The following is a 14,262-nucleotide window of genomic DNA, read 5'->3' on the forward strand; positions in this document are numbered from 1 at the left end:
ACCTAAGAACTGACATTAAACTCATATATGAAGCTTCCAAGCTCAAGAAGAAAGTGGAGACAATGAGGGACACATCAAGTAATGGCTAATTTTGGCACAAGGAACCTATCGATACTGATGTGGCAGCCCACACTGGTCCCATCTCGTGATCCAAGTCAGATGGAAGCACAGAAAGTTCCATAGAATATTCCAAAACTCCTTTCCATCACCCAGCCCAAAATGATAAAAAATTAAAACCAACAGGAGATACATTTGTTTTGAGAAGGTCCACCACACGGACTGCTGGCTGGTTCTACACCAAATAATTTTGGTCTGAGGACCTTTTCTTCTGTTTCCCACCTGAGGAACCTCAACTTCTTACATGGTTGTGCTGGGACAGGCCAAGCCATTTATAATTCTTGATTGGACTAGGAAGCATTGGTTTCCCCTCGTTAGGTATCTTGGGGCAGGTATGCCGTCCTGACTCCTGACTAACAGAGATAGATCTGAAATCTACGGGGAAACCGTAAAAACATCCAAATTATCACAGATTTATGGATCCATCGCTCTAACAAGATGCAATCAACCAAAACGGTCAAAGCAAGGAACTGCATCTTCTGGATCTCTATAATGTCATCACAGATTATGGACACACGTATAGATTTGTGTTTCATAATGCAATGATCAAAAAGCAGTCAACCAGAAAGTTTTCTTCAGCTGAGATATCTGTTCTTGTGCCATCTACAGCATCATACTCCATAGCTGCACTCACTATTCTGCTGGTGCAGTCACTGTGCACATACATTACATTACTGATCCTGTACTGATCCTGAGTTACATCATGTATTATACTCCAGAGCTGCACTCACTATTCTGCTGGTGCAGTCACTGTGCACATACATTATATTACTGATCCTGTACTGATCCTGAGTTACACCCTGTATTATACTCCATAGCTGCACTCACTATTCTGCTGGTGCAGTCACTGTGCACATACATTACATTACTGATCCTGTACTGATCCTGAGTTACATCCTGTATTATAACCCAGAGCTGCACTCACTATTCTGCTAGTGCAGTCACTGTGTACGTGCATTACATTACTGATCCTGCACTGATCCTGAGTTACATCCTGTATTATACTCCAGAGCTGCACTCACTATTCTGCTGGTGCAGTCACTGTGCACATACATTACATTTCTGATCCTGAGTTACATCCTGTATTATACCCCAGAGCTGCACTCACTATTCTGCTGGTGCAGTCACTGTGTGCATACATTACATTACTGATCCTGAGTTACATCCTGTATTATACACCAGAGCTGCACTCACTATTCTGCTGGTGCAGTCACTGTGTACATACATTACTTATCCTGTACTGATCCTGAGTTACATCCTGTATTATACTCCATAGCTGCACTCACTATTCTGCTGGTGCAGTCACTGTGTACATACATTACATTACTGATCCTGAGTTACATCCTGTATTATACCCCAGAGCTGCACTCACTATTCTGCTGGTGCAGTCACTGTGTGCATACATTACAATTACTGATCCTGTACTGATCCTGAGTTACATCCTGTATTATACCCCAGAGCTGCACTCACTATTCTGCTGGTGCAGTCACTGTGTGCATACATTACAATTACTGATCCTGTACTGATCCTGAGTTACATCCTGTATTATACCCCAGAGCTGCACTCACTATTCTGCTGGTGAAGTCACTGTGTACATACATTACATTACTGATCCTGAGTTACATCCTGTAATATACCCTACTGTATGTCACTGTGTACATATAGTGGGTTCGGAAAGTATTCAGACCCCTGTAAATTTTTCACTCTTTGTTTCATTGCAGCCATTTGGTAAATTCAAAAAAGTTCATTTTTTTCTCATTAATGTACACTCTGTACCTCATCTTGACTGAAAAAAAACAGAAATGTAGAAATTTTTTTGTAAATTTATTAAAAAAGAAAAACTGAAATATCACATGGTCATTAGTATTCAGACCCTTTGCTCAGTATTGAGAAGCACCCTTTTGAGCTAGTACAACATGAGTCTTCTTGGGAATGATGCAACAAGTTTTTCACACCTGGATTTGGGGATCCTCTGCCATTCTTCCTTGCAGATCCTCTCCAGTTCCATCAGATTGGATGGTGAATGTTGGTGGACAGCCATTTTCAGGTCTCTCCAGAGCTCAATTGGGTTTAGGTCAGGGCTCTGGCTGGGCCAGTCAGGAATGGTCACAGAGTTGTTCTGAAGCCACTCCTTTGTTATTTTAGCTGTGTGCTTAGGGTCATTGTCTTGTTAGAAGGTGAACCTTCAGCCAAGTCTGAGGTCCAGAACACTCTGGAAGAGGTTTTCATCCAGGATATCTCTGTACTTGGCCGTATTCATGTTTCCTTCAATTGCAACCAGTCGTCCTGTCCCTGCAGCTGAAAAACACCCCCATAGCATGATGCTGCCACCACCATGTTTCACTGTTGGGATTGTATTGGGCAGGTGATGAGCAGTGCCTGGTTTTCTCCACACATACCGCTTAGAATTATCACCAAAAAGTTCTATCTTCATCTCATCAGACCAGAGTATCTTATTTCTCATAGTCTGGGAGACCTCCATATGTTTTTTAGCAAACTCTATGCGGGCTTTCATATGTCTGGCACTTTCGTCGGGCCACTCTACCATAAAGGCCCGACTGGTGGAGGGCTGCAGTGATAGTTGACTTTGTGGAACTTTCTCCCATCTCCCTACTGCATCTGTGGAGCTCAGCCACAGTGATTTTGGGGTTCTTCTTTACCCTCTCTCACCAAGGCTCTTCTCCCATGATTGCTCAGTTTGGCTGAACAGCCAGATCTGGGAAGACTTGTGATGGTCCCAAACTTTTTCCATGTAATTATTATGGAGGCCACTGTGCTCTTAGGAACCTTGTGTACTGCAGAAATTCTTTTGTTACCTTGGCCAGATCTGTGCCTTGCCACAATTCTGTCTCTGAGCTCCTTGGCCAGTTCCTTTGACCTCATGATCCTCATTTGGTCTGACATGCACTGTGAGCTGTAAGGTCTTATATAGACAGGTGTGTGCCTTTACAAATCAAGTCCTATCAGTTTAATTAAACACAGCAGGACTCCAATGAAGGACTAAAACCATCTCAAGGAGAATCACAAGGAAATGGACAGCATGTGACTTAAATGTGAGTGTCTGAGCAAAGGGTCTGAATACTTATGACCATGTGATATTTCAGGTTTTTTTAATTAAATTTGCAAAAATGTATACTTTTTTAAGTGAAGATGGGATGCAGAGAGTACATTAATGAGAAAAAAAAGAACTTTTCTGCATTTACCAAATTGCTGCAAAGAAACAAAGAGTGAAAAATTTAAAGGGGTCTGAATACTTTCCAAACCCCAGCAGAATAGTGAGTGCAGCTCTGGAGTAGAATACAGGATGTAACTCAGGATCCGTACAGGATCAGTAATGTAATGTATGTACACAGCGACTGCACCAGCAGAAAAGTGAGTGCAGCTCTGGAGTATAATTCAGGAGGTGACTCAGGATCAGTACAGGACCAGTAATGTAATGTATGTGCACAGTGACTGCACCAGGAGAATAGTAATATATGTGCACAGTGACTGCACCAGGAGAATAGTGAGCGCAGCTCTGCAGTATAATACAGGATGTAACTCAGGATCAGTACAGGATCAGTAATATAATGTATGTACACAGTGACTCCAGCAGAATAATGAGTGCAGCTCTGGAGTATAATACATGGTTTAACTCAGGATCAGTGCAGGGTTTATGTAATGTATGCACACAGTGACTGCCCCAGCAAAATAGTGAGCGCAGCTCTGAGGTATAATATACGTTTAGTAACGCAGTATATGAACAACATACATTATCACTAATCACGGCTGAGTTTGGCTTTAGGACACTGAGGCAAATTATATGATGGAGCTTTCGGATGCAACTCAACCAAGTATGTACATACAGCAGCGCCGTGTAAATCTTAGACAGTACAATTATGTAGTTAACCATCTGCATTACAGAGTATAGGATTCTAATAAATTAACATATATGTGACACGGTCCATAGTCTTGGGGTGGAGGAGGTTGTATTCAAGCAAGCCTCAATGGACATAAAAGTTAAAGGATCAAGTCATAAGGAGTCTGAGAAATGTCCACCTGGATCCAACATTCATCTTGGAGAGTCATGGTACGGTGGATCTTCCAATCCCACAAGTCTCTACATTGCAGGTCAGGGAGGAGGATGGGGTGGACTGAACAGCAGAAGATAATCGATATCTTAAGAGATGCATTAGATTGGACTTGGAATGTCCTACAGAAACAGGTCATTGCATTGGCAAATGTCTCATCAGATCTTCTTCCACTCTAGTTGACCAGGAGACATTAGTCTGGTCTTCATTGTGCTGTCATAGTCTTTATGGCTCCCATAATTGTGCATAGGAGACCTTCCATGATTGGATTCTACAAGGAGCTTTCTTGGCTTTGAAGTTCTTGATATTTCTCCACCATTGTTAAGAAGACTTGATGGAGATCCAGGACCTTCTATGAGTCAGAGGTCTAGGTTAAGCATTAGCAAAGCTTCTTCTGTGGTGTATATAAGAGTGATAGACTTGCAGGAGATATTAAAGCTTTCATGTTTGAGCTTTAGTTTTTGTCGTTGTTGGTGGCACATTTTACTGGAGAATGTCTAAATATACCGGTGGGGCCTTGACCAGACCTTGCAGCTTACGGTAGATCTCCTTAATATTGAGCCTCTGCTGAGGTTCTCTCTGCCAGCAGCCTTGCATGATGGTGTAGACCTCAGTGGGGCATGTTCTGGGTCTTTCAAGTTCTCGTCCTTGGGTAATGCATTCAATGGCCTAGGATAGAAGAAATCAGATGAGCTGACATGAAAAGAGCTCAGAATACAGTAATTTGGGTCAATAATAATTAAGTCCTAATTCCAGAATCATCTAGTGGAGATCAGAATGTCTATGAGTAAGATGTTGGAAAATTTCTCTGGAGGAAAAATTACTACTGCACTTTATGTAAAACTATGAAAGATTGTGGACCACATATGGTGAACACAGGTGGATCAGAAATATTCTGTGCTGTAATGTTGAGCTGCACTGGGAAAATAGAAGAGGGCAGAGTATAGTGTAAGTCTACTGACCTTCATCAGCTCATACACCTCCCAACCCACCGCCCATACACAAGCACGCTCCACTGAGCCTGCACGTCTTATATCGGGGGAGAAGAGAAAGCTGCTGACAGACACTTATTATCTATCTATGTATTATCTATTATCTATCAATCTATCTATTATCTAACTATTATCTATCATCTATCTATCTATTTATTATCTATCTATCAATCATCAATCTATCTATTATCTAACTATTATCTATCAATCTATCTATCGATCGATTATCTATCAATCTAGCTATTATCTATCAATCATCTATCTATTATCTATCTATTATCTATCTTTCATCTATCTATCATCTATCTATCTAAAGAATCAAAAGAGTAATATCTATTTATCTATTTAAAGAATCAAAAGAATAAGAGAAGCACAGAAAATCACAATTTTGGGTGCAGAGCCCCCCAGGTATGTACCAAACCTTATGCAGAGATTCCAAAAAAATGGAGGCAGCACACCATTCAAAGTGAAAAAATAGAGGTGCTTCTGTTTAATAGCCCATTCACGGCAACTTTTAGGCTCACACTGAGCCTTTTCCAAGCTTGAAAAAGGCTCAGTGTGAGCCGAAACATTGCCGTGAATGGGCTATTAAACAGAAGCACCTCTATTTTTTCACTTTGAATGGTGTGCTGCCTCCATTTTTTTGGAATCTCTATTTGTCCATTATCTATCTATAATGTATTATCTATCTATATACAGCTATGTTATCTTTCTATTATCTATCAATGTATCTATCTATCATCCATCTATCTATTATCCATCTATTATCTATCTCTCTCTTTCTCTCCATCTGTCATCTTTCCGCAGCCCCTGCAGTCCCCGTCTAGACGCCGTACGTCTATATACTGAGGTAGCGGTTTCCACTTGCTGTAAGGTAACAATCCTGATTCCCTGGAAATAGAATTACCGTCAGGATAAGTAATGTTGTGTTTGTCGATGTTCCCTGTGTGCGCCGGACGCCTCGGGCCCCCGGTAACCTAATCCCTCCTGATGGAGTTTAGAGCCACTTATCGGGTGTCTCCTGCGCTCATTACCTCCGCCGGGTTCCTGCCGGGGTCACTTACTGACCCTCAGGGCAGCGCAATCAGATTATCCCATCGAGCACTGGAAAATTAAAATCAGATCCTTCTTTCTTGATATTAATTGACTTATTGAGAAAGCTTTCTTGGCATCGGCCATGAGGAATCGCGCGGCCAAGACGAGCGCCGTCCAGTGCCCAGATACAACCAGGTTATCACCTCTTAAAGGGATCTCTGATCATACAGAAATGAATTCACTGCCTGCAAGCGGAGGGGTTATAAACATACAGTAGAGACCTCTTACCTCGGTGTTGGAAAGCTGGTACCATGGCTGCTTCCCGTAGGTGAAGATCTCCCACAGGACCACACCGAAGCTCCAGATGTCACTGTCCGTGGTGAATTTACGATACAAGATGCTCTCGGGGGGCATCCAGCGGATGGGCAGCATGGTCCGACCCCCGACCTGTCAGAATCACACACAGAGCCACGTTATCAGCTGGTACTCGGGTCTGCTTCTCGGTATCAGCTGGACGAGTCTTTGTGCTCAGGATGGAGACAGGAGTGTTTCCACTCACTGACAGCAAGCAGACATGATGAGAACGTGAAGGGACCGCAGTGCGGCGTTCTGGCACCGGTGGGCACGAACCATTCATTCATGCTTGCTCTTTTCTACACAGTGGTGTTCCCCTGTCTTGGCTCCTGGTCTCTCTCTGTTAATGTGCAAATTGGGTTACCATGGTAACCTGGCGCAGACCTCTCAGGTCACTCTTTTAGGCCCTATAGGTCGGCACACGTGTTGGCATGTCACTTGAGTATTCAGATAGTTGGTATGTTCACTAGTACTATCACACCCCCGGCCTCTGCTACAGAACATGAGCCACTTGACCTACTCAACCCTGCTACTTTGCTTGACTCTGCTACAGTACCTGAGCCTCCTGACCTTCTCAGCTCTGCTACATTTCTGGACTCTGCTATATCTTTGAGTCACTGGACATACTCATCTTTTGTACGTTGATGGACTCTGCTATATTATTTGAACCTCTCGTCCTGCTCAACTCATCCACGTTGCTGGGCTCTACTATATTAATTGAGCCACCTGACTTACTCAACTTTGCTACTTTGCTTGAATCTGCTACATTGCTTGACTCGGCTACTTTGCTTGATCCACCTGACATACTCATCCCTGCTACTTTGCTTGGCTCTGCTATATATTTGAGTCATTGGACATACTCAACTCTGATACATGCTGGACTCTGCTATGTTACTTGAGCCACTTGACTTACTCAACTCTGCTACTTTGCTTGACTCTGCTACATTGCTGGACTCTGCTACGCTTCTTGATCCACCTGACTTACTCAACCCTACTACTTTGCTTGGCTCGGCTATATATTTGAGTCATTGCACATACTCAACTCTGGTACTTTGCTGGACTCTGCTATATTACTTGAACCTCCTGACCTGCTCAACTCTGCTCTGCTACATTGCTGAGCTCTGCTACATTACTTGAGCCACTTGAACTTCTCAAATCTGCTATGTTGCTGGACTTTGCCATATCTTCGAGCCACTAAATATACTCAACTCTGTTATGCTTCCAGACTTTGCTACATTACTTGGTCACATGACCTATCCAACTCTACTACATCTTTGAGTCACTGAATATACTGTAATCTGGTATGTCGCTGAACTCCACTACATCGGTGAGTCACTTGACCAACTCAATTCTGCTACATTGCTGGACTTTGCTTAATACGTTTATCACCTGACATACTCAACTGTAGTACGTTGCTGGACTCTACTACATCAGTAAAGTGGCTCAAGTAATGTAGCAAAGTCCAGCAAAGTAGCAGAGTTGAGTATGTCAGGTGATAAATGTATTTAGCAAAGTCCAGCAACACAGCAGAATTGAGTCAGTGTTCCACCTGACATACTAAACTCTGCTGCTTGGTCGAGCTCGTCTATTTGACTGCAGTAAGTTTTCTGATCTGCACGACTCCCAAGCTTCATCTCCATTGCTGGCGCATATGAAGAAAGGAGAAGGGGGCAGAACATGCTTCCATCAGTGTAGGTGGGGCATGGTTCTTCTTGATGTAGGGGGGTATTATAGACTGGGCAATGCTCCTTGGGAAAAATATGCTAATTAGCTCTCCTAGTGACACCTCTTGGACGTAGCTGGTACTACAATTACAGGCACTACTGATAATAATCTATTGATCCTATCCTATGCACATCTCGGACCCCTCATCAGGAACTCCTCCCAAGTTTCCCCTCCGTTCTAGGAATTTTCCATGCACTAAGTGATTTTCTTATATTCCCATCATAGCCCAGCATTAAATATGAATACGAGACTGACAAAGAGACAACTTCAGAGCACTAAAAGGGAAAGAAGGAGGCTCGGGCAATCCAGGATGTCACAAGTTCAAATCCCGCTAGAGCCCTTGAGCGATATGAAGATGGATGGGATCTCCTGACTGCACCGATCACTTGGCAGGTGCTTACGGTTCACATGGGCTATAAAATCTCCATCTGGACCCGTGCCATCACCAGAGCATGGCAGCTAAATGCTGCATCGTATCGCTTACTTACAAACGCATCGGCTTTTTATTAGGATTACCATAAGACAGAAATCCTGATGTGATAGGGTTTTTCCAATGTTAGGGGAGATTTACGGCTAGCTCTGGCTAATGCAGATGGTGAGGGATTTGGTGCTTCATCCTCGCACTAAGCTGCTGAGTGACTACTCCGGCTTTGGAGATAAGTGGATTTTTGTGCAGTTACAACATCCTGTGGTTGAGTTTTTAACTTTTTAACGCTCTTACTGTAAAGAATCATTTCCTTTATGGATTAAAAAGGATCACTTTCTCTTCTCATGTACAAGTCTATATTTGGAATATAGAATGATCCATTTCTTTATATTGACACTATATATAAATACACATATATAGAAATATATATGAATGTATATGATCAGCGCTACAACGTTTCCCCTAGCTGAGCTCTCTTACCCGTTTATTCTAAAACCCTTGCCCAATTTTTTTAAATTCTCTGTGGAAGCCAAAACCATTCCCCCTATTTAATTTGTGGGATTTCTCGAAGAAAAATATTGTATTTGAATTTGATATTTTTGCTTCCGTAACTGCTGCTAGCTAGGCATTGAGCTTCATGTTACCTAATGTATTAAAAGGGGATTTTCTGGTTGAGAATATTGATGACCAAGTTGAACCTCAGTTTATCGGACTCGGATAAACCTGTAAAATCCTTTTCCTACTATCCGGTATTTTCACGTGGACAGTAGCGAGCGCCGATCGAGGACTTAGGAAGTCGATTGCTGTTCATTAAGGAGGAATTTCAAAAAGGTAGTAATTTCGTCCACCCCTTATTATTATTGTCGGAAGTACATCCCTTTTTAGAAAGGGAAATGTGCTGCCGGCCAATTAATTTTTAGGTCTTTATAAAAGATGTGATCAGCCACCAAAAGACTATATGATCACTAGGTTCGTTTACACCGGCAACTGGATGATCAGAAACAAAACAATTGTGAAAGCTGCCTTATCGAAAAGATGCCCCATAAATGTTTAAGTGGTGGAGCTCTAATTTTTGTGACCACCAATGATCCAAAGAATTTGGCTATCCATATACAGTATGTTTGATATGGAGATGGCCATGTTTTCTCAAGTGCTCAAGTGATTCCACCTCTCTTTGGGACCCTCCATGGTTTTCTTGGGATTAGTTTTGGCTATGAGAAAGTTCATGCCCATCTGCCCTTTTTGGTGGGTGCTGTGTTTGATATAGGTCTATATAGAGGTCTGAAATGTTGCCCATTGATCTGAGTAAACGTAGAGGGGAATGGACGTAGATGGTCAACCCAAAAACCACCACAAGGGAGGTAGACCCACCCCACCTAGAATGCGGAAAATTATGTGACACAAAGCCTCTTGTCCCTTCCTGTGTCCTTACTCGGTAGTAGTCGGTACTGTAGATGTCTCTGGACATGCCAAAATCACCGATCTTGACAACCAGATTGTTTCCAACGAGGCAATTCCTAGTGGCAAGATCCCGGTGGACGAAGTGTAGAGATGCCAGGTAAACCATGCCTGAAGCAATCTGAGAGGCAATTTGTAACATCTGGGTCAGGTTGAGCTGTCCAAACGGTTGTCCATTACCGTTATCCAAAATCTTGGCGTCTGGTCCATGTGATCTGTGTAATAGATGAAAAAGATACACTTTGAAGACCAACAGAAGACATCTTCATAAGTAGGTCAACGGTAAGGCCCAAAGATCTGATGGTCTATGGGCTTCTATCAATCATTTCAATAAGAGGCATGTTCTCATTTTTGGAGAAAGGATAGCAACTTTGTGTCACTACATCTATGCTTCAAGTTCTCAGGCGGTGGGCGCCTACCACAAAAGTACAAAATAGCACAATGCTCTTCATAACCTGCACTCACTTATGGGATGCAATTGTTCCAACCCGTCCCCCCCCCCCCCCCCCCCCCGACAGCAAAGACCAATTTACACATGTAGGTCCTCCAGATAAGGGGGAACTGAGTTCTTGCCCATACATGAAATATTACATGCGTCAAAGAGCCACGATTAGAGATCAGCCGGCCCCCGACAAGATACACTTCTCAGTCCCAGTGTAACAATAACCATAAAACACAGTGTCTCTGCGATCTCCCTATCAGTACCCGGACACTGTGAGATGCCACTGGCAGCCCATCGTCTATATCTAATACCTGCGGGACCAATCAAAAAGTCTCTGTTTATTTCAACTGATGGGCAATCTCCTTCTATTTGAGCCTCTCAGACAGATAATCTAATCAATATTGCAGAGAGGAGTGCATTAGCCAAAGAGATGGCAGGCGGAGGAGAAGAGAGGCACATCCACTGTTATAATGGCAGCTCGCGAGTATTGGGGGTGGGGAGGGGGATGTGTCGGCAGAAGGGAAGCTGTAAAGATGGAAGTAGGGAACAAGCCTCAGCATCTCTTTGAGAGTGGCGAAAGGTTAAAAAAATATAATAATATCCAGATAATTTGCATTCGGGAAATCTGTGTAGAGTTGATGCCCAAACATCTAGGAGCAAGGTGGGACAAACCTGTCCATTTCAGAACGGCCGGCCAAATATCTCATAGGGAAATCTTGACACTCCCCTATTGGAGGTAAGTATAATGGAGTATGTTAAGTTCCAACATGTCCAATCCTTTATTCTCACAGACGATAAGCTGAGGCTGTATGTGTATGGGAGCGATGGGAAGAGCGGTGTTGTTGGCCAAAGTGGTTTTTTGGGACATATAAAAGTTTAGGCAAGAGTGAAGTTTGGGCAAGTACTGACTTCTTCAGTCTTCCACTGAACATGCTTAGTCGCTCTCTGCTGCCTCTCCCTTCTTCCTACAGCGATCATACATTATTGATGTCACCACCTGCAGCCAATCTGTGGCCTCAGTGGTTCTGATGATTTGATTTTCTTCTATGTTTTAAAAAGGACCCCACCTCCCTATTAGCTGAGAATACTCTGGAAAAGGGACTACTGTCTAAGCCCACCAAGTTTTCTTTGGCCTTGAAGGCAACTAACCTGAGGAAGCGGTTGAGGTCTCCATGCTTCATATACTCAAACACCATGATGAGTGGTTCTCCATCGGTGCAGACACCATAAAACTTCACAATATGCTCATGTTGAAGTACTGTGAGAAGCTCAGCCTCTCGCTGGAAGTCCTGGCGGGCCATCTCGGTAGCTTCTTTAAGAGCCTGGAGAAAAGGAGAACATATTCATCAGTGATGAGGACCATAATTTTTAAGGTAATAGTTGGGTTCGGGAAGGCACAGAAGAGGATGGGAGGAGAGAATTTGACCTTCTTGGACATCTTCTAAGAAGTTTCACCATCTTGGTGGCCAATTTTTCAAAATCCCAATTATGACCCAATTATCCACAGTTGAGAAACAATCCAAACAATGACCCTCACGATGGTGAACCTTTGGCTCCAAGAAATTACAAAGATGCCCAGGGGTGCCTACTTTAGGTCACTAAATGCAATTGGTGATTCATTGCGTGGTTACATGTATGGACCTTTTCATTGACAATGAGATATCCCACAGGGACAACCCAATGTGTCCGCATTACCTTTACAGCTACTAGAGTCTTCTCTTCATCTGGGGTAAGGTTGTAGCACTCAGCCAAATACACTTTCCCAAAGGCCCCTTCTCCAAGCTCCCACTTTGGCAAAATGTCTCTCCTCTTGATGTGCTGAACACCTGGAAAATAAAGATAATTTCATCATCCTGTACCCCAAGTGTCAGTGTCAGTATCCTGTATCCCAAGTGTCAGTGTCATTATCCTGTACCCCAAGTGTCATTGTCATTATCCTGTACCCTAAGTGTCAGTGTCATTATCCTCTACCCCTAGTGTCAATGTCATTATCCTGTACCCCAAGTGTCATTATCCTGTACCCTAAGTGTCAGTGTCATTATCTTGTACCCCAAGTATCAGTGTCATTGTTCTGTACCCCAAGTATCAGTGTCATTATCCTGTACCCCAAGTGTCAGTCTCATTATCCTGCACTCAAAGTGTCAGGGTCATTATTCTGTACAATCCAGGGCTGGCATTAGGAGCAGGCAAACTAGGCATTTGCATAGAGTCCCCACTACCCCAGCGGCCACCAGACAGTGGAGTGCCACTGACAGCGGCCCGCCACACGGCCACCATGGAGCCCGTGAGTCAGGGGGGCCTGGTGCCATGCCACCCTTACATCGCGCATCCAACTGTATCAGCATCATAGATGCTGATACAATTGAAAGCAATGATGGAGGAGAGAGTGTCAGGTGATGCTCCCTCTCCCATCATTCCCCCTCTACGACTGACACATCAGGCGTGATGGCGTTATTCATCGCGCGACAGCGCGAAATGCTGTGTCAGTAGTGGGGCTGCTGAGGAGACGAGCTGCAGAGACCACAGCAGCGGGAGAACAGGGAGAGGTATGTATTTATTTATTTATTAAAAATCCATGAGGACGTGGTAGCCATAATACTGCAGTGCTATGGGGGCTGCATTATACTCTATGAGGGGCTGCATTATAACCTATGGGGCTGCATTATACTCCATGATGGGCTGCATTATACTCTATATGGGACTGCATTATACTCTATATGAGGCTGCTTTATACTACTAAGGGGGAGCATTATAATACTATGGGGCTGCATTATACTACTATGGGGGTGCAGTATACTGCTATGGGGTGCATTATACCACTATGGGGGTGCATTATACTACTATGAGACTGGATTATACTCTTATATGGGGCTGCATTCATGGGAGGACATACCGTCGGTTCAACCGGTGCACTGCACCGGGGCCCAGAGGCTCCAGGGGGCCCCTGCAGGGCGGCTAATGATGAGGGCAATCTGTCCGGTTTCTCCGAGCCCGAGGCTCCGGGGGGCCCCTGGCCAGATTGCCATCATGTGTAGCGGCGGGCAAGGAGCGATCCCAACAGCTTCGCTGCCTGCAAGAGAAAACAGCAGGAGCGGAGCTGCAAAGATCCTTCCTGCCCGGCGCCAGCGCTTCCTGTGTTTCTCTGACACAGAGATTAGCGCCGCTGAATGACGTCATCATTCAGCGGCGCGGCCGCTGTGCCAGAGACACAGGAAGCAGCTGGAGGGCGGAGGCGGTGATGCTGCGGAGCGGACATGTGAGGTACTGTGCTGCCTGTCACTGCTGCTGTGTGTGTGTGCGTGTGACTGTGTATGTGTGTGTATGTATGTAGTATCATGATGGGAGTGATGGGGAGTGATGGGGAGAAGGCAATGATGTAGTATGTGTGTGTATGTGTGTGTATGTATGTATGTGTGTGTGTGTGTGGATCGATGTGTATGTGTGTGTGTGTAGGTGGAGAAGGCCATGATGGGGTGATGGGGAGAAGGCCATGATGGGGTGATGGGGAGAAGGCCTTGATGGAGGTGATGGGGAAAAGGCCATGATGGAGGTGATGGGGAGAAGGCCACGATGGAGGTGATGGAGAAAAGGCCATGATGGAGTTGATGGGGAGAAGGCCATGATGGGGATGGTGGGGGAAGA

General features: G+C 44.2%; 1 protein-coding gene across 3 annotated transcripts in view; it reads right to left on the reverse strand.

The window, feature by feature from the left end:
* Positions 1-1,898: 1,898 nt before the first annotated feature.
* The window catches only part of NTRK1 (neurotrophic receptor tyrosine kinase 1), a 143,092-nt gene continuing 130,728 nt past the window's right edge, over positions 1,899-14,262 (reverse strand). For 2 of the 3 annotated variants that reach the window (XM_073567092.1, XM_073567090.1), the window contains exons 13-17: positions 12,316-12,446; positions 11,770-11,942; positions 10,153-10,393; positions 6,503-6,661; positions 1,899-4,856 (exon numbers count right to left, since the gene is read on the reverse strand). In XM_073567092.1, the coding sequence (XP_073423193.1) occupies positions 4,671-4,856; positions 6,503-6,661; positions 10,153-10,393; positions 11,770-11,942; positions 12,316-12,446 (890 nt within the window). In that variant the 3' untranslated portion in view covers positions 1,899-4,670. Of the gene's footprint in view, positions 4,857-6,502; positions 6,662-9,208; positions 10,394-11,769; positions 11,943-12,315; positions 12,447-14,262 lie in introns of those variants that run through there. The other variant, XM_073567091.1, reaches the window with a different exon arrangement.

This window comes from Dendrobates tinctorius, unplaced genomic scaffold (genome assembly GCF_039654945.1).
Source record: "Dendrobates tinctorius isolate UK_male_01 unplaced genomic scaffold, ASM3965494v1 ptg000019l, whole genome shotgun sequence".
In the NCBI taxonomy this organism is placed as follows: domain Eukaryota; kingdom Metazoa; phylum Chordata; class Amphibia; order Anura; family Dendrobatidae; genus Dendrobates; species Dendrobates tinctorius.